The following is a 20,433-nucleotide window of genomic DNA, read 5'->3' as shown; positions in this document are numbered from 1 at the left end:
TCTTTTTGTATTAGGTAAACATTAAGCATTACATGAACAACAATGAAAACACAATTTATAGACTTTGAGAAAACATTGTATTTTCCACCATTAAAAGTTATTTCAATCTCTAATTCAAGAAACGCTACTGAAAGAAAGACAGTGTGATTGGCTGTGAATTTTATCAGTTTGAGAGTGTGATTTGCTGTGAATCTTATCAATTTGCATCATGTGTTTATCATAAGGTTACGGGTTATGTTTCTTTACATTAAAATGTAGGTTGTAGTCTCAGGATTCAGTTTTGTCTAAATGATTTAAAAGGAAATATTGAATTTTATAGATGATGGTTAGTGTAATCACTCACTGTTTTAGGGGTCTGTTCAAGAAATGTTGAACCTTAGTCAACAGGATTATGTGAACCGCATCGATGAACTGAACCAAGCTCTTATAAATGCCTGGGACAATGATCAAAGAGTGAAGGCTCTTAAAATAGCTATCCAGGTATGATACATCATTCATTATCTAGTTGTGGTGTTATCTTTTTGGAAGGGGGTGGTATACCATGATTTTTTACAACCCCTACATAATGTAAAATTGTACATTTTCATCAGTCTCTGTTTCATAGATATTTGATTTTGTGGATGAATAGAGCTTATTACATCAACTTACACCTATATTACGAGTTTGTGGACATATGAATTTTTTGTGGATTAAAAATATATGAGAAATCAATGAAAATAAATTCCCCACAAAAATTAATGATTTCACAGTACTTCTAATTCTGAAATAGCCTTAAATTATCGTATTATGGAATTAGGCTGATTATCCTAGTAAATACACTTTTATACTAACAAATCTCGGTTCTAGAGGTGATTGCAATACATTGTCACGAAACCTACAGTGAATGCCATTGTATTATTACACTGAAGATAATTAATATATTTATCTCCTTGTTTTTAGTGTTCCAAGCTGTTAGCAGACACGTCAGTGATCCAATTCTACCCCAGCAAGTTTGTCCTTATTACAGACATACTGGACACATTTGGTAGGTGTGCCTTGCTGTCCATGTACTCTTTAACAACCTTCATTATAAATATTGTTGATGTCTACACATTTTCCTAGTTGAAGTTATGGTGCTGCACTTAAAAAATCTTACTCCCTAGGCTGAGATGTCTACCTCTACATCACACATAAGAGAAATGTCTTGTCAAGCTTTCATTTTATTTGAAGGAAAATATGAAATATGAAGAAGTCAGGAGATAACATCTTGAGCCATAAAAACAAAGCTGATATTTAAGAAATGTACCTGTTGTGATTTAGTGATTTTTCTTTCATTATAGGAAGATTGGTATATGACAGACTGAAGGAAAAAGCCATGTATTACCCACCAGGAAGTGGAGTTCCAGTCAAATTACCTGGTGGGTATGTCAGCAGAAAACAGGACAAAAATAAAAATTCTTCAGACTTTGCTGGACACTCTTTGCCCCTCTCTGTACAATTTTATCAAAAGAGCAAACTTTGGTTATTATCAGTGAGGTCAAACTGGAGTTTTTTAGGTCACCTGAGACAAAGTCTCATGGTGATCTATTCTAATACCCTTCATCTGGCATCACGTGCCTTGCGTTTGTAAACAATTTAACACCCTCCACTTCTAAAAAAACCCTGATCCGATTTCAATGAAATTTTGCAGAAACCTTCCCAAGCCTAAGATGAACCAATTTTGTGAATTATACAGTCCCCACCCCCCAGGGGCCTGAGGGGTAAGGTCAAAAGTGGTTATATTGACTCAGATTTCAAAAATCTTCTTCTCAAGACCCATATATGGTAGAATCAAATACTCTTCATGAGTGGAAGCATCTTAAGGTGCTGTACCAAAATTGTGAATTTCATGGCCTTAGGGTCTCACATTACCCCGTGGGGAGGTGGTAAATTTTACTACAGTTTATATATGAAAACTAGATTTTTGGGTATAATTTGTTTAATTTCCATTAGAAATATTTTATACATGGTTGGAATTATGAGTGAAGGGTGACCGCCTGATGGTATGCCCATTTTGATTCTGACTGACCCCCAGGGGCTGATGGGCGGGGCGAAAAGGGGTCAAATAGACTTAAATTTTCAAAATCATCTTCTCAAGACACAGATATGGTATAATCAAATGCTCTTCATGACTGTGGTGCTGTATACACTGTAGTATAAGTAATTACCCTATTTGAATATTCCAGGTAAGGTCATGGTGACAGATATTTTCTAGTCAGAATATACTATTAAGAAAAGAGAAAACTAATCTATTGACTCAGTAATAAAAACCTCTTTACTTTTTCAACACAGATGTTTACCTTTTCAAAACAGATGTTTACCTTTTCAAAACCTCTGTTTTGAAAAGGTAAACCTCTGTTTTGAAAAGGTAAACACCTTTTCAAAACAGAGGTTTACCTTTTCAAAACAGAGGTTTACCTTTGAGACAGTCTAATCTGTTTATACTTCACAGACAATTTCACACCTGACCAAGTGCCTGAGTCGGCCAAAGAGACATGTCGGAACTGGTTTTACAAGATAGCATCGATACGGGAGCTGATACCTCGATTCTATGTGGAAACAGCCATTCTGAAGTGTTACAGCTATCTCAACCAAGGGTAAATATTTCAAGTTAAGTCAGAATTTGCTTAGAAATAAAACTTATTACTATACTTAACCTTTTTCCTTACATTGTTTTACAGGTAAAAATGAAATCATTGACTATGTTATATGTAGTATACTGTTATAAGTCAGAACAATTACCAGTAGTACATTTTACAACAATTGCGAAAGAAGCTGTCAGTTTGTATGAATCGCTTTTGTTGGCCTGGATGGAAGTAAACAAGGGGGTCTTAATATAGGAGGAAACAAGAGTATTCAGGGAAAACTCACTTGTATCTTTTCACGTCCGCTCAGGGAATCAAACGCCAGACATCTCAGTGAAAGGCGAGTGCATTATCACTGTGACACCTGACCACTCATGTATATACTTACTATATGTAAAATCTTTGATATGTAGTGAATAAGAAAAATTAGAATTTTGATTGAGTGATATACTAATTACAGGATATTGTACCTGTAATAAATCTATACTTAATTTCCACTTTGTAGTCTTGTTGAAAAATGATCAACTGGTAATCTCACTGCTTGAAATATGTCAAGTTGATTTAAATCTAACTTTGTGGATACAGGTTTAATGAAGACTATGTAGAAATCTTACAGTTGCCATCATAATTTGATATGGAAATATGATATGGAGTACGATATACAATGAATCTTAATATTGTTATTTCTATGGAGTACGATATATAATGAATCTTAATATTGTTATTTCTATGGAGTACGATATACATTGAATCTTAATATTGTTATTTCTATGGAGTACGATATACAATGAATCTATAATATTGTTATTTCTATGGAGTACGATATACAATGAATCTTAATATTGTTATTTCTATGGAGTACGATATATAATGAATCTTAATATTGTTATTTCTATGGAGTACGATATACAATGAATCTTAATATTGTTATTTCTATGGAGTACGATATACAATGAATCTTAATATTGTTATTTCTATGGAGTACGATATACAAGGAATCTAATATTGTTATTTCTATGGAGTACGATATACAATGAATCTTAATATTGTTATTTCTATGGAGTACGATATACAATGAATTTAATATTGTCCTTTCTATGGAGTACGATATATAATAAATCTTAATATTGTTATTTCTATGGAGTACGATATATAATGAATCTTAATATTGTTATTTCTATGGAGTACGATATACAATGAATCTTAATATTGTTATTTCTATCTATGGAGTACGATATACAATGAATCTTAATATTGTTATTTCTATGGAGTACGATATATAATGAATCTTATATTGTTATTTCTATGGAGTACAATCTACAATGAATCTAATATAATAATATTTTATGAATCTAATGTTGTGATTTTTAGGGAGTATAGAGATGCGCTTAATAGATTGATGGCCATGATCAAGGGAATAGGAGATCCACTGGTTGCTATTTATGCTCGTTGTTATCTCAGCAGAGTAAGTGACGCTCAGATTGCTATTTACTGGTTTGAGTTCTTGATCATAAGACTATTAGTTAAAAATGATTTTAAATTGTTTCTTGTTTAATTTTCTTGTAACAACTCGAAGATTTTTCACAATCACAAAGTTTTGGCAGTATGTGTGTGTGTATTAACTTATAAGTGCATTTTGAATGTCTTTTGTGCATTGAGGAAACATGTTAGATCGGGCAATCTGTCACTGTTCTTCTATATACCAGGTTTTCTAAAAAGTGATTTCCTGGAAAAACAATTAGATAAAGACAAGTATAGCTGGTTGGAAGTTTGAATACTTTAAAATCGTTCCCATTTGTAGACAGTTTAAATACAATCTGTAATAAAAAGTGTATTTTGATGAGCTGCCTTAAATATCTATCTGATATCATCACATTTTACCTAGGTATCAGAACTTAATTTGTAAATTGTGCTTTGGTCCTGTATGAGTAATATCTTTTTTTTTTTTTTGTCAATATGAAGGTTGGGATGCTGATAGCTCCAACAATCAGTGACCACTTGATGCCCTGTTTTGATGACTTCCTTGCCTCCTACACACAAGTAAGTGCTGGGGTTGTGGTTTCCTACCCAATCTTGGAATGACCTATCCTGACCATTTTCTTATTACTTAACTTCAAATGTGCCACTTTTACATTTTGCTGGTTGACAGTAGCGTTAACTTGCTTGCTCTTTTTATTATTGACTACTTACAGCAGCAGATAAGGTCTCAATATACCTATACAGAAGGGACTTACTGCAAAGTCATAGATTTTTGTGAGTCTCCATGGATTGTTTTGTGGGTCTCGAATTTCATGGTTTATTTTTGTGGGTCTCAAATTTCATAGATTATTCTGTGGTTGTTGAATTTTAATTGATTTTCAAAATACAATTCCTGGGAGATTACCCACAAAATCAACAAAAATAAATTGCCCACAAAAATGAATGATTTTGCACTTCTGTGACACTGTCTCTTCCTACCAGATCCAAGGGGATCATGTACAGAATGTGCTAGCCATGCAGAAGTTGGAGATGCCTAAGTATCTGACACTGTTTTCTCCCGCTCTCGACTGGCTGCTACAATGTATTGCCAATAAATCATCCGAACAGACACTCATGGACATTCTACAAAAGTTCAAAAAGCACTGTAAAAGGTAGGCTAATGCTATCATAGTTTTCATGTTTGGAAATATTTGTTTTTGTTTTGTTACTGTTAGTTTGTTTGTGCTTTGTATTGCAGAGTATTAAATGACAATAGTAATATATTGATCAGTACAAATTTGTCTATTCATAACATCTTTGCAATGAAAATACAAACGTTGATAGTTATATTATAATGATGCAGTGCTCTGCTGTTGAACTCCATCATTTCTGCATTCAAACCGGAATATATTGCTGTTCGAGCTGTGGAGTTTACAGAGATGATCCGGGAAAGTGAAGACACTGGTTTTCCAAAGGTAGCATAACATAGATGAGTCTTAAATATATTACTTCAGTATAAATTCTTGGTTTTAAAGAGAAAAAAAAAAACATAAAAATTAAATGGAAAAACAACCCAGAAAATAAAAAAACTAAAGTCTCATGCCACATATATAAATGGGATGTAGAAATTGTAGTCTCTGTCTTGTGGCTGTTACTGAGAAATTGTTTTTGTATTCAAAGATCAAGCGAAAATATATAAAGTGATTACATTTTTCTTTGTTAGCATTTGTTGCATCGAACCTTAGGGCTGTGCCTTGTGATGGCTTCACCACCTGAGGAACAAAAACTTACTGTCCTTAATGAAGTATGGAAGGCCGTCATGAAATTAAAAAATCCAGCGGTAAGATCTAGTCCCACGAATATTGACAAACACATACATAAATTGTGACCCTGTTCAAAGTTCTTTGTTAATTTTTTTTAAAAAAAACCTTGTTATCTTGAACTCGTGTCACTCAAAGACCCCATTTGATTCAAAACATTTCATCAGTTCCTGTCTAACTTTACACAAAACATTCTTCAAACTCGCTTAGAACAAATACTTTGTTATCTCCAAGTTTTCTCAAGGTCCCGCTGAGTCTGAGATAACGAGGTCGGACTGTATTTAGAATTTAGGTCCAAACTGTTTTTAGCATTTATCGTATTTGTCCACAGATAAACACATGCCTTGTAATAAGACCATTCATTTGTTGTTTTGTGGAATTATAAACCAATGGTTTTTCCTTGTCTTGTAATAAGCCAACCCCCCTGACGTATGCATTGGCCCGCAGACTTATTGAAGGATAAACCAATAGGCATTTGTGACACATTTGATATGATTGATTTAAGGTTTTTGAAACACTGAAAACCAATACTGATTAATTTGTATTTTACTGGTTTAAGATACTGCTTCATTAAATGAACTTTTATTGGACTGCATTGACCTTCTGTCTACTCAAGACATTTTTTATTGTGACGTTACAAGTCTGAAGACCATTTTTTAAAATTGTTGAGATTCATAAAGTTCTAGGTTACCTGAAAGATGTTGGTTTGTATGATAGACTATGACCTGCCATTTTAATCTTTTGATAATATAATCGTTTAAGATTTTTAGCATTTGTCTTTTACTTTTTAGTTTGTATGATGTTATTTCCTTTTTGAATCACTGTGTGTTTTACTGGTTGATGGCCCTAATGACCTTTTGTGTGTTGACGGGCCGTTAAGAATGTCGTAGTAATAATGATAAGGAAAATTATCATTAAATTAATGGTTTGTGTTGATTTGCAGGATTACATTGGCAGTGCTGAGATATGGATTGAATATGTAGTTTTAAATTTTGGTGTAAGTATTAAAATTTCCAATTCAATATGAATTGATCATTTAAAAGTCTCAAATTTGAAACAAAAATTTCTTTCCATTTCTTGAATTGAGTTGTCTCCCTTACACAATAAAATATTGATAGCTGATACTGTGAACTAGTAGTTAGCGTCAGCCTAAAGTCTAATCTTGTTGACAATGAAATCTTGTTGACTGGAGGAACTGTTTAATGTTTTGTAAGACAAAATGGCCTCCCCTGGTTTGAAAATTTAATGTAAAGTTCTGTTTTTCAATTTGATTTTTTTACCACACTTCAATTGTGCAGATGAAATTTGAAATATGAAATCAATATTTCAAGTATTTCATACCTTTTGGTTGTAGAAGAGAGAAGTGAATACTATTCTAGCAGATATAATCAAACACATGACTCCTGACCGGGCGTTTGAAGATTACTACCCTCAGCTGCAGTCTGTTGTTGCCAAAGTTGTAACCCACATACACAACTTCTCCACACTGTTTTCATTGGTAAGTTCAAAACATTTTGTCCATTATTTTGCGCTGGGGCTTCCATCTGAAACTGGTTTCTTAGTTGTTGTAGATCATCTTTCACCTAGGAGCCCAGGGTTTATTTCTCCTATCAGATGTGAAAAAGTAAAGGGTCACCTGCCATGATCACATGGCTTCCTCATTGTTTCCAAGTTGAAAACTTGTTTCTCAGTCATTCTGAAATAACTATGAATCTCTGTTTTAGAATAAGTTTCTGCCATTCATAGACATGTTCCAAAAGGAGGCTGTTAAAGTGGATATTTGTAAGACTATAATGGAAGCGTTTGCCAAGTAAGTATCTACACTCAAGTTGTCATTGTATAAAAAAAAAAAAAAAAATAAACATATTTTTTTATATTGCTTTGAAAAAGGATAAATAGAACATGAGAGTTTGTCTTAACATTAAGCAAATGTCATAACTTATAATTTGTTGGTCAATCTTGAAGTGACAAATTATTTGTAGATCTATGTGAATGAATGAATATTTTTGCTGTATTTCAATTTCAATACAAAAATTACAAAGATATATCTTGTAATACAGTAAGCGTCATATTCATATCTCCTGTTGAGAATGGGTTTATAAGACAGGAACTGGCTGCTCAACAGACCATGACGAACTAACCATTATGTTTGATAGACATGTAAAATTTAGATGGCTAATTCTTATTAAAACTCTTCCTCTTTCTGACTTGTTTCACCTTTCTTCTTTGTGTTGTAATTATTTTCAGACACCAGATGGAACCCACAAATGATCCTGTGATTATAAACGCGTTAACATTCATCTGTAAAACTATGCATGACTCGGTCAAGTAAGTGCTTTAAATAGATATGTTTTTTTTAAAGGATTCCAAGAGTCCACAGTGCTCAAGCATAAGAGTCTTGACGCTTTATCTGTCAGGTGAAGATATATATCATGTACAATATTCAATTTTATACATAGAATTTCTTGTTTTATTCTATCCTACCAGATGTTGAGGCTATTCTAGTAAAACATCTATCCTACCCCAGGTTTTTAGGTTTTGTTAGGACTGTGTCAGTGAAACATCTGTCCTACCCCAGGACTCTAGGTTTTGTTAGGACTGTGTCAGTGAAACATCTGTCCTACACCCGTCCTCTAGGTTTTGTTAGGATTGTGTCAGTGAAACATCTGTCCTACCCCAGGACTCTAGGTTTTGTTAGGACTGTGTCAGTGAAACATCTGTCCTACCCCAGGACTCTAGGTTTTGTTAGGACTGTGTCAGTGAAACATCTGTCCTACCCCAGGACCCTAGGTTTTGTTAGGATTGTGTCAGTGAAACATCTGTCCTACCCCAGGACTCTAGGTTTTGTTAGGACTGTGTCAGTGAAACATCTGTCCTACCCCAGGACTCTAGGTTTTGTTAGGACTGTGTCAGTGAAACATCTGTCCTACCCCGGACTCTAGGTTTTGTTAGGACTGTGTCAGTGAAACATCTGTCCTACCCCAGGACTCTAGGTTTTGTTAGGACTGTGTCAGTGAAACATCTGTCCTACCCCAGGACTCTAGGTTTTGTTAGGACTGTGTCAGTGAAACATCTGTCCTACCCCAGGACTCTAGGTTTTGTTAGGATTGTGTCAGTGAAATGTTCTACCCCAGGACTCTAGGTTTTGTTAGGACTGTGTCAGTGAAACATCTGTCCTACCCCAGGACTCTAGGTTTTGTTAGGACTGTGTCAGTGAAACATCTGTCCTACCCCAGGACTCTAGGTTTTGTTAGGACTGAGTCAATGAAACATCTGTCCTACCCCAGGTTTTTAGGCTTTGTTAGGACTGTTGCATTGAAACATCTATCCTACCCTAGGGATGCAGGTTTTGTTAGGGCTGGGCCAGTGAAACATCTGTCCTACCCTAGGGATGCAGGTTTTGTTAGGGCTGGGCCAGTGAAATATCTGGTCTACCTCATTACTCCAGGTTTTGTTAGGACTGGGCCAGTGAAATATCTGGTCTACCCTAGGGATGCAGGTTTTGTTAGGGCTGGGCCCGTGAAATATCTGTCCTACCCTAGGGATGCAGGTTTTGTTAGGGCTGGGCCAGTGAAACATCTGTCCTACCCTAGGGATGCAGGTTTTGTTAGGGCTGGGCCAGTGAAACATCTGTCCTACCCTAGGGATGCAGGTTTTGTTAGGGCTGGGCCAGTGAAATATCTGTCCTACCCTAGGGATGCAGGTTTTGTTAGGGCTGGGCCAGTGAAATATCTGGTCTACCCTAGGGATGCAGGTTTTGTTAGGGCTGGGCCAGTGAAACATCTGGTCTACCCTAGGGATGCAGGTTTTGTTAGGGCTGGGCCAGTGAAACATCTGTCCTACCCTAGGGATGCAGGTTTTGTTAGGGCTGGGCCAGTGAAACATCTGGTCTACCCTAGGGATGCAGGTTTTGTTAGGGCTGGGCCAGTGAAATATCTGTACTACCCTCGGGATGCAGGTTTTGTTAGGGCTGGGCCAGTGAAATATCTGGTCTACCCTAGGGATGCAGGTTTTGTTAGGGCTGGGCCAGTGAAACATCTGTACTACCCTAGGGATGCAGGTTTTGTTAGGGCTGGGCCAGTGAAACATCTGTCCTACCCTCGGGATGCAGGTTTTGTTAGGGTTGGGCCAGTGAAACATCTGTCCTACCCCAGGACTCTAGGTTTTGTTAATTTATACCAGTCATAGAATTAAATTTTATTAAGAAGTTATAGACAAGACACTTGACCATGGATAGATGTGTTTTATTTGGAGTGCTTAGTTTTAGCAGATAATTTATTAGAAAAGTCTGTGTAACTGACATCACAAGATATCAGTTTCAGTTTGTTGGGTAAAGAGATATTGTAATACATTTACATGAGAGTATATTATCTAGTTCTTAACAGAAAGTTATCTATAAATCATGTCATTACAAAATTGAAGGTTCCTTGTGCTGCACCTTGTGAACAGGACGCGAAGACTAGCTTGCATCATGAGGTCGCATAACAATATATTGTAATGGTTTTGAAGTTGGGTGTCCCTACTTTGTAATCTTCAAAAGGAACATATCAGCTTGTGATTGGTCAGTTTTTTTTCCTCCTGGAACCAATCAAATTACTTCACTTGTGCCTTGTGATTGTAACCTGTGGAGTATCGAGGATGATAAATAGCTGTCATTTGGATTTGGAGACAGATGTGATGTTTTCTCCCCCCTGGAATTAGCACAGGGTTGTTGCCATAGTAATTAATGAACTGAACCCCTTATAAAAATCAATTGAAAGAACAATTCAGATTCTCTCATTATCAGATTCTTTTTGTTGATAACTTCACCTTTTTTTTGGGGGGGTGGGGGTGTTGTGGAAACGTTTTCAGAAGTTTTGACTGAAACTGTTGAACCTTGTTATCTCAAACTTTTACTTGGACCTGGTTTTATTCGAAGGATTTCATTGGTCCATGCCTATAACTTTACACAAAACATTCAAACTCACTTATATTGAATATGCCGTACCTCAGAAGTTTGGCAATGGCCTTGCCAAATTTGAGACGATGAGCTTTGCGTGTATCTGGTAATGGTCTGGTTTTATTTTTGTTACAGAGCTTTCATTGGATAGATCTAGTTTTGCAGTAGAACTTACATTGAAATTACTTTACAGTAACTTATGGTAGTTGTAATGAACTTGTCTACACAGAACCCTGGAAATTAGGAAACCAGCGTAAAGCAACTCCAGCTGTATAAAGTCATATCATGTGAAATGAGAATTTTTAAACCTGTCTATTCTGACTTAAAAATCAGGGTTTACCTTTGTCAGCCTACAATGTTTTAAAATGCTGCACTGTCTAAACCAGACACTGGGAATCAGAATATTTTTGTCTTAATTAGCTGAAGAATTCAATTATGAAACAAGTAGACTCTGCTAATCAGTAAAATCCTGTAAGCTGGACAAATGAGGTAATTCCAGGGGCGTGTCATATCTGTACAGAAGTATAGCAGAAAAAAATCATTTGTATTTTACTGATATTTTCCCTATTTGATTCACAGCGCACTCACCTTAGCTGATGAGAAAAAGATGGTGAGTCATCTAATTTCCAATTTTGTCCGCAAGATTTCATTTGGGAAAGATTTCGAACAGCAGCTTAGTTTTTACGTCGAAGCCAGATCAGCTTTCACGAATCTTGATCTAGTCCTCATTCAACTTGTACAGGTAAGAACGAAAGTTTTTTATTTTTACCTGACACGACGTTATTGACCTTCTTACTATGAAAATATACATGCATGTTTTATATATATATATATATAAATATGCTTATCTATTTTTGATGTTTTTTTTTTTACTTTTCTTTTCTGAAAATCTTACTCAATGTTTACATTCACACCAGCTCACTCTTAAGATGATTAATTTCATATGACTCAATGACACTAAGAAATATGATGGATGTAAATCCCTGCATGGTTTATACTAGCAAAGTAGGAATGATTTCCTAATGTTTCATGTGTCTTGTTTACTTTACATGTCATGCCCTATATTTTCAGAATGTAAACAATTTAGCCATAGAAACAAGAAAAGTTGTTCATGGAAATCACTCAAGAAAGACTGGAAACTTTGTACGGGTACGTTAATTTATTCTTCAGGTTGTCAAGTGAGAACGTGTTTAGTTTAGATAATAAATATATTACCTGTGGTGAAATTTGATTCATCAGCTGTGATATAATGTATATTATAGACATAAGTCTGAGGCCTCCATGTCCATATCTAATATTTATCAAATTTAAATTGGTCAGGATGAAGCCTCACTTATTAAGGGGAAACTAGTCTGCCATTTAATAAGCAACTCACTGGTGATGCTTGTGTATGTTGTGATTCAAGCTACCTTGATTCATTTATCTTATGTTTTATTTTGTCGCCCTGCTTACCTTTAAGTATCCATACCCAACGTGCAGCACCTCACTGATCAACCTACTTCAGGGTTTTCCATAAAAGTTGGTCGCCGGCCAATTTTACCGCCTACTTTGATCATTTGGCCGCCTACACAAATCCAGTTCCGTAATAATGTTCCGTACACGACTACACGTACACAGCAGGCCAGCCTCCTACTTTCACTACACAGCCTACTACTAACAAAATTATGGAAAACCCTGCTACTTACCCTAAAATTGATATTAGCTCTACTGTTCTAGTTCATTTAAATCGTTTGTATTAATCACTATAATTATGAATATATGCATATTTGCACTACAGACGTGAACCAGTGAGCTGCGGAATTATCTTCTGTAAATCATAAAGTATGATACGCGTATGTATCTAATTATAAAAGCCTTTCGTGTGATTATTTTCATTTTGTCATATTCCATTGTTCGTGTTTTTATGATTTTGATCAAAAACAGTTTTTTTTTTCACCTAATATATATCAGGACAATTTCCTGACAAGAGAATTGTAAAATAGCTTAATTGACCAGGAAATTGTCCCATACTAGTGTGACAATTCAAGCACACGCCTGGAAATAACCCTACTTGTATATAATATACAACACAGTCAAACCTCACTGACTGTGTCAATCATTGTTTATCTAAATCAAAATCAATATATTACATTTGATTGTCCTGCAATAAGCCCACCCCCAGACTTTGAATCCTAAGATGTATGTTGGCCCTTCAGTTTTATTGCAGCAAAAAGGTAATTTAATATTGTCTGATAGTCATTACTAGTATCAGTGTATGGTGTATTTTCAGGCCTGTGCTGCGTTTTGCTTCATCACCATACCCTCTCTACAGTCCACTATGGCTCAGCTTCATCTGTACCTCCTATCTGGCCAGGTAGCCCTGCTAAACCAGTGTTATAGTCAAGGTAAGTTAAAAATCAGGATAAGTTCTCAAAAAAATTCAAGGAATTCATCTAGTTGTTCTTGATACTCCAGGGGTTATGATTGCTTTCATTGTCTGTCATGGCAAAATAAAAGGCACAAACGGAGCAATTTGATTGGTTCCTGAATAAAAAAAAAAAAAAAACTGACCAATCTCAGGATGATGTGCTCCTTTTGAAGACTACATAGCAGTGACACTTAACTTCAAAGCCATTATAATAGACCTTGAAGTTTGTTTGATGTACATCAAAGGGTCAAATCAGTCTTTTCGTGTACAAGGTGTCTCCTTAGATCCTTCAGTGTGGCCATGACATGTTCCAGGGGTGTAGAGAGTGAAAATTATCATAACCCCTGGAGTATCAAAGATGTCTTCTAATATGTTGTTTGTTGATCCTGAGAATATCCCCAGAATATCTATACTTTTCCTCCTAGTGTACGTAAGATTATAGTACATTGGGAAAGTTTCAATTCATTCGTACCTTCTGGTCCACTAGCTGTATATGTTGGAGCCAGTAAGCTTCACTCTGTTCATTCTGATGTTGTAGTCAACAAAATGTCACAAATAAATGTCTAACTGGTGGTGATATAAGAAGTTCTATTCTGTATATACATATTACAAACCGGAAGAAAAAATCCTTTTGTCTGTTACGATGATACTTGGTTTAAAGGTGTTTCAAGGTCAAAAGCACAACAAAAAAGCAAAAACTAAATGACATTTACTGCAAATCCAGGTGATAACTGTCACTGTTTAGAGTATTAGAGGCTGTTTGTTGTGGACGTTGGTTAAAATTGATTGGATGCACTGGTTTTGGTTGAAATTGATTGGATGCACTGGTTTTGGTTGAAATTGATTGGATGTACTGGTTTTGGTTGAAATTGATTGGATGTACTGGTTTTGGTTGAAATTGATTGGATGCACTGGTTTTGGTTGAAATTGATTGGATGTACTGGTTTTGGTTGAAATTGATTGGATGCACTGGTTTTGGTTGAAATTGATTGGATGTACTGGTTTTGGTTGAAATTGATTGGATGCACTGGTTTTGGTTGAAATTGATTGGATGCACTGGTTTTGAAAGTCATAGGTGGAAGTGTTAATACATTAATGATGAACACCGATTCTATATTTGATGAATATTGAGTACAAGTTCAGAGAGGCCTCTTGTACATGGAACTATTTAACCTGTTACAGGAGACTCGTGTCTTAAGGCTGCAATATCGCTAATTCCTGATGTACCGAAACAGCTTGACCTTGATGGAAAGTCAAGGTCATCTGAGCCCTTCCTTATAGAGTTTCTCTACAACTTCCTGTCAACGCTGCTAGCAGTCCCGGTAAGTTATTTAACTTGTGTAAACTGACTCCTTTCTGTAAAATCTATTAGAAACGGCACAGGTGTCTTTTTACCCAGAGTCCTTCACAAATGAGACATCTGGTAAAATCATTTATTTCTGTAGGTGATGTTGGTTGAAATAAAAAAAAAACAATTCAATTGCCGAAAGATCACTAAAATAGAATTTTTATTTTTGTTTTGCAAAAAAAAACCAATTTGGTCAGAAATTATCTAGTAAATCAGAAACAGAGATGTTGATTGTAGAGTTTTGTGTTTCCAGGACAACCCTGACTCTGGCGTTCTGTACTTGTTGCGTGGTCTCCTTAACATCCTACAAAACTACACATGGGAACAGAGTGCGGACACCAAGGTACAGATTTACACACGAGTGTTGGCACAACTGTCCGCTGCCAGTCAGGAGGTGTATCTGTATCATGTTGATAAAGGTCAGTTAGATTCTGATAATTGTATAAGGACACCTTGTTTTGTGTGCTGTGTAGTTAAACACCAGCCCCTAGTTGTCAGTGTTCCTGGTACTGTATCGTCTGTGATATTTTATTACTGAAAAAGATGTTTTACTGATGACTGTGGAGCAAGGAGGATGGAATTTGTATGAGCAGTAAATTTTATGAGTTTGACTTCCATGAGTAATAATATATCTATAACAATAAAAACATTATGGTTGTGTGACTTTCTGCCTGAAAAAAAATTCGAAACCAGCATAAAATATTGAATTCAGTCAAGGATAACACAACCGCAACAGCTTCTGAGTTTTGAGTTCTTCAATTTATGACACTCTGCAACATGTTTCACCAGGCTTCATCAGAATGATTTACACAAATTTTTACCTTCCTTAAGTATAAAAATTGTGGGCGCAACTTTTCTATGTTTAATTCAGTTATAATGTGATTGTTACCATGCATTTTGCTAGAAAATGTCATACCTACTTGTCTAACAATATATGTGTATACAGTTGATGGAAATGATTCCATGTATGGATCTGACCCAAAGTTCCTAGCTGAGGTCAACGGTATTTGTTCCACACTACTAGAGGAAATCCTCAACCACCTGAAGACACTGACTGCACCAGAGGTAATCCTTAACTTGATATACAATTCCAAGATCAATTTCTTGGCTCCTGGAGATTGATTTTAACAGAATTTTTATGCAAATGGAAGCATTTTTTTTTCACTATATTCAGCCCCAAAAAGTACTTGTGCACACATTATGCAGGTGCACACATTATGCAGGCTTTTACGTTAAGCATCAAGTTGTCAATCTCTCTTTGTATGGTTTTAAATTGTATCAGCATGGAATGCATTACACAGATCAACATGGTGCAAGAAAAATAGAAAAAAAAATTATGCAAATGTTGAAAATAATCTTATGACGTTTGCAGATAATTGTTTATATGTGATGTTGCTTGCTTTTACGATTTCTGTCATCGCCATGGTGAAATGTATTTACGTAGACAATAAGTGTGTACAACCCTATGTTTGATTATTTCTTTCATGTTTTCAGATGCACAAAAGACAAAGTTTTCTAGCATTAGAGCTCTTCAATACCTTAATTTGTCATGGTGACATGGCCAACAAACAGTCGTTTACGTTGGCAACCAACCTTTGGAACCTGGCACAGAAACATGGCCAAAATGATACCAAACAAATGGTGAGATTTCAGGTTAAAATCACAGAATTTGATCTGTAATAGAAAGCATTGACAAAGATAACCTAATTTTTTTTATATTTGCTCAACTATTTAAGACTAACTGATCAGTTCTGAAGTTTTACTAAAATTCCATGAGTGCAGGTTTCACTTACGTTTTAACACAGTGTTGACAGAAGTACTATTAAGGTTACCAGAGAAATGTGGAATATTTTCTATCATGTAATTATGAGAGCTTGTGTAGTGGGGCGTTCAATGTCTAATAATGACAAAGCTGCTGAGTTTGATTGTTAGAACATTTATTACATCGAAGATGATGAAGACGTTCTGAAACATATATTAAAACACAATAAGAATCTCTCTCTCACATCTCACACATATGACTTAAATACGTATTCAAATTTCAACAAATTAACAATCAGAGTGAAGATAGTAAAACTTACAGAGATTTAACATTAACAATATTTACGGAATTACAATTAACGTAGCACGCGATGTCACATGATCACATCACATGATGAAGCTTGCACCAGAGACCTATGTCTCACACTCAGTCGCCAAAATACAAATACTACAAAGAATATAGATACACATTCTAACTTTTAAAGTCAAATACGTGCTATTCACAAAACGTACCATATATAAGAGATATTGCACGACAACATTACCGTACAAAATATACGCGATACATGAAACACTGTTCGCAATACATTGTTCAATTACATTCACTTTTCAAAAGGATATAAAATCAATTCAATACACAATTACACATTCATACAGGACAAATAAACCTGGGAAGCAATGAGAAATGAGAAATTATCAAACTTGCCCAAACATACGAAGGAACGATCCAATGACACAGGAATTCAACTAAACGGCTTGAAAGAAGAAATTCAAATGTACCGAGGCACTAAAGAACACTAAAGATGACCACAACTCACTCACATTCCACATGCTTACATACATGTACACAGCACAAATAAAGAACGTGCTCGCGCTATACCCGGATATATTTGCCAACCGGTAAGAACTTGGACTAATAAAACGTAACGCGGGTTTCATGGACAAAGCAATACAATAGTTTAATCATTTAATAATTTCGACCCTGTTACACTTGGACAGTACTATCATGTGATTATGAAAGCTTGGACAGTACTATCATGTGATTATGAAAGCTTGGACAGTACTATCATGTGATTATGAGAGCTCAGACAGTACTTGCATGGGATTGTTATATCTTGGACAATATAACATTGGCCGACACAACCTCTGATTGAGATCTGAGGTGTGTGGTTCGATGCTCCCTGCCAGTAGCAGTGTGTGAAATACAGCCCCTTTTGTGCTGACCTGTGTCTTTGTCGGGATGCCTTACCCAAATTGCTCTGGATGGCATGTGACAGTTCTACCTTAAACTGTTCAGTGTGGTAGCCACCGGCTACTAAAATAAGACTTGCCTCAAAATGACACTGGATGTTTACAGGGTGATAAACCCAGTCAACAAACAAACTGTTTTCTCTTGTCATGCAAGTTGTATTTCTACTCTAGTGTCTTTTAAATGAAATCTACTATAAAGTTAAATATTTCTGTCACACTTGTGTTTTCCTCCAAATCACAAATGGTTACCACAACAAGGTAAAAAAATTAATTGTTCTAGATTTAATATTTTTTAATTTTTTTTAAATTTAAATTTAAAAATTTAATAATTTGCAGGTGCGGTGTTATGATCTAGTGAAGAGGAAGGCTGATTGTACTGGAGATAGAGCTCTGGAGGAGTTGGTGAAGAGACTTCCACTGGATTCTCGAGCATAAAAAAGAGATTACTGAAAAAACATTTTGATCCACCAAATAGAGATAAATATATAGAGATTGTATTGTAAGTGGTCAGCTATTGGGGTTCACTTCTGGACTGCTAAAGGTATATCGTCAGAGAGTAGAGAATGGCTTTATCGTGCGACCTCTGTTCGACTTTTTCTTGTAAAGTATTATTCTGTCTGGCTTAAGGAGACAAGAGAATTTTTTATTTAGACAATCATTCTGGAATTTCAACAGCAGAGCTTTCACGTGTCAACTTAAATAAAATCTGGATTTTTATACAATTAACAATCATTAGAGTGAATGCAGAGGCTAAAATATTTCCAGTAAGTATGGAATCAAGACTGGGATTATCATTTTGCAAGTCCATTGTCATATTTATCGACTCCTGATAGTCTCAAATCTCAAATTTCATAGGTAAGATTCTTAAATATCTCAGCATTTGTCAAATATAAAGTATTGTAGCCATCAATATGAAAGCCAAAAAATTGTTTAGGCACTATAGATATAGTGTAACATTACATACAGCACTTACTATTTACAGTGAGGTATTGCGATATTACCAGACATTAGGAGTGCTTTAAGATCAGGTCCTATATCCATACATTCCATTAGTTCAATTTCTATGGTGTTTAGATACTGAGGAGGGTGAGAAGTTTTGTGATGAGAGTCCACTGAATTTATAAAGGTAACATTTTTAAGAAGTTTGTTTCAAAACCCTCATTAGATAGATGAACAGTGTGAAGCGTATTGTGATGTACAAAGTATGAAGTTTTGATGGAAGGAAAAGACTTTTCGCCAACAAATTTTACCAGTCGGACAATATATTTAGTGAAGAAGTATACAATTCTGAAATTACTTTTCAGGGACTGAATTACTGTTGATTGACAATTTTCAGTCCAGGTTTGGATTGACTCCACTTTTGTTTCCCGCATCGCTACGTTAATTGAAGGAATTATTTACACTAAGAGAAGCTACTGTTTCACTGACCATTTCAGTACAGATTTGTTAAGAAACTTGTTTAATTGGGAAAATGCTACATAACAAGTTGTGATAGAACAAAGTATGGGTGTATCGTAAATATGTTGTAAACATACGATGATTGAATGAATGACAGATGGAGAATTTCTGGAAGGGCGAGTGTAAAATTCGAATCGTGATTTAGATGTGTTTCTCTCAAAGATATCCCGATGTCTACCAGTATTTTTGTTTAAAGTAAAGAAGAAATAGATTTGGAGGTCTTGGAAGTGACAACGATTCTTTTGTTATATATCTATATAGGTAACGTACATCCTAATACATGTATTGCCAATTTCAATCTGTTAAGATCTAGTGTCTATTGTTGTTGCTTGCTCGAGACCCATGTTTTTTCGGAAGGTTGTCCTGACTCTTCAAACATGTATTGTTGTGCTAAATATCATGTTTAAAACTGATTTTTATATAAAACTATATTTAATATTAATTATATAAAAACAATATCTAGTGAATATACTGTAAAAATATGCGGATAATGTAGTGATTACTGTGAATGTGTGAATTTTTAATCATTGCGCTTACTTACTGAAAAGTGATACTGCGCTTAAATTTGATTACGCCAAATGAAGAATGTTTACAGTAAACTTTTTTGGCTTCACCAGTACTGAAGTGCTGTAGTTATTGATAAATTGTCTCTTATTTTTTACAATGTGCAATAAAACAATGCAAAATAAAATCTTGTTTTTGTCTTTTATCTAATTTTCTCAGGTATGTACAAAATAACATCTGGGAGATAGCATTAGTTCATGTGTCATTTGAACTTTTAGTTTCCTAATTATTACTTTTAATATATATAGCAGGCATGCCTGTTTTTGTGTCGACTGCAGAGCTGGCGGACCCTTAGGAATCACTTTGTCAGTTGTTGAGCGTCGGCACGAAAGTTTTCCAGACTTTTTTTGCTTATGCTTTGAGTTATCAGAATGAAATTTGGTATATGGCTTCTTGTTGCAAGGTCACAGATTAAGTTTGATTCCCGGCTGTCCGTGACCCTTTTTGGCAGAGTTACGCCCCTTTGAACTTAGAAAATTCTCTGGGAAAAAGGGAATATTGTTTTCTGGACTTTCTTTGGTTATGCTTTGAGTTATAGAAATGAAATTTGGTATATGGCTTCTTGCTGGAAGGGTACAGATTAAGTTTGATTCCTGGCTGTCTGTAACCCTTCTTGGCAGTTATGCCCCTTTGAACTTAGAAAATTCTCTGGGAAAAAGGGAATATTGTTTTCTGGACTTTCTTTGGTTATGCTTTGAGTTACAGAAATGAAATTTGGTAGATGGCTTCTTGCTGGAAGGGTACAGATTAAGTTTGATTCCTGGCTGTCTGTAACCCTTCTTGGCAGTGATATGTCCCTTTGAAAGTTCTCCAAGAATATTTTT

At 35.4% G+C, this 20,433-nt stretch overlaps 1 protein-coding gene across 1 annotated transcript in view; it reads left to right on the top strand.

Annotated features, from left to right (window-relative positions):
- Nucleotides 1-19,721, top strand: part of LOC132554570 (VPS35 endosomal protein-sorting factor-like) — a gene marked incomplete at its 5' end in the record, with an annotated part of 29,820 nt that extends 10,099 nt beyond the window's left edge. Inside the window, 21 exons of the mRNA XM_060218895.1 lie at nucleotides 352-480; nucleotides 940-1,024; nucleotides 1,320-1,397; nucleotides 2,471-2,615; nucleotides 3,975-4,068; nucleotides 4,566-4,643; nucleotides 5,064-5,233; nucleotides 5,425-5,536; nucleotides 5,785-5,901; nucleotides 6,825-6,878; nucleotides 7,236-7,379; nucleotides 7,606-7,691; nucleotides 8,129-8,209; nucleotides 11,400-11,562; nucleotides 11,892-11,969; nucleotides 13,090-13,204; nucleotides 14,410-14,549; nucleotides 14,829-14,994; nucleotides 15,522-15,640; nucleotides 16,070-16,216; nucleotides 17,924-19,721. Coding sequence (XP_060074878.1) covers nucleotides 352-480; nucleotides 940-1,024; nucleotides 1,320-1,397; nucleotides 2,471-2,615; nucleotides 3,975-4,068; nucleotides 4,566-4,643; nucleotides 5,064-5,233; nucleotides 5,425-5,536; nucleotides 5,785-5,901; nucleotides 6,825-6,878; nucleotides 7,236-7,379; nucleotides 7,606-7,691; nucleotides 8,129-8,209; nucleotides 11,400-11,562; nucleotides 11,892-11,969; nucleotides 13,090-13,204; nucleotides 14,410-14,549; nucleotides 14,829-14,994; nucleotides 15,522-15,640; nucleotides 16,070-16,216; nucleotides 17,924-18,022 — 2,400 coding nt within the window. The remainder of the gene's footprint in view (nucleotides 1-351; nucleotides 481-939; nucleotides 1,025-1,319; nucleotides 1,398-2,470; nucleotides 2,616-3,974; nucleotides 4,069-4,565; nucleotides 4,644-5,063; nucleotides 5,234-5,424; nucleotides 5,537-5,784; nucleotides 5,902-6,824; nucleotides 6,879-7,235; nucleotides 7,380-7,605; nucleotides 7,692-8,128; nucleotides 8,210-11,399; nucleotides 11,563-11,891; nucleotides 11,970-13,089; nucleotides 13,205-14,409; nucleotides 14,550-14,828; nucleotides 14,995-15,521; nucleotides 15,641-16,069; nucleotides 16,217-17,923) is intronic.
- Between the last annotated feature and the right edge of the window lie 712 nt (nucleotides 19,722-20,433).

This window comes from Ylistrum balloti, unplaced genomic scaffold (genome assembly GCF_031769215.1).
Source record: "Ylistrum balloti isolate Yb309-2 unplaced genomic scaffold, AGI_CSIRO_Ybal_v1 Utg370416, whole genome shotgun sequence".
In the NCBI taxonomy this organism is placed as follows: domain Eukaryota; kingdom Metazoa; phylum Mollusca; class Bivalvia; order Pectinida; family Pectinidae; genus Ylistrum; species Ylistrum balloti.
Note: the sequence above shows the minus strand (reverse complement) of the source record. Positions and strands in the feature narration are given on the sequence as shown.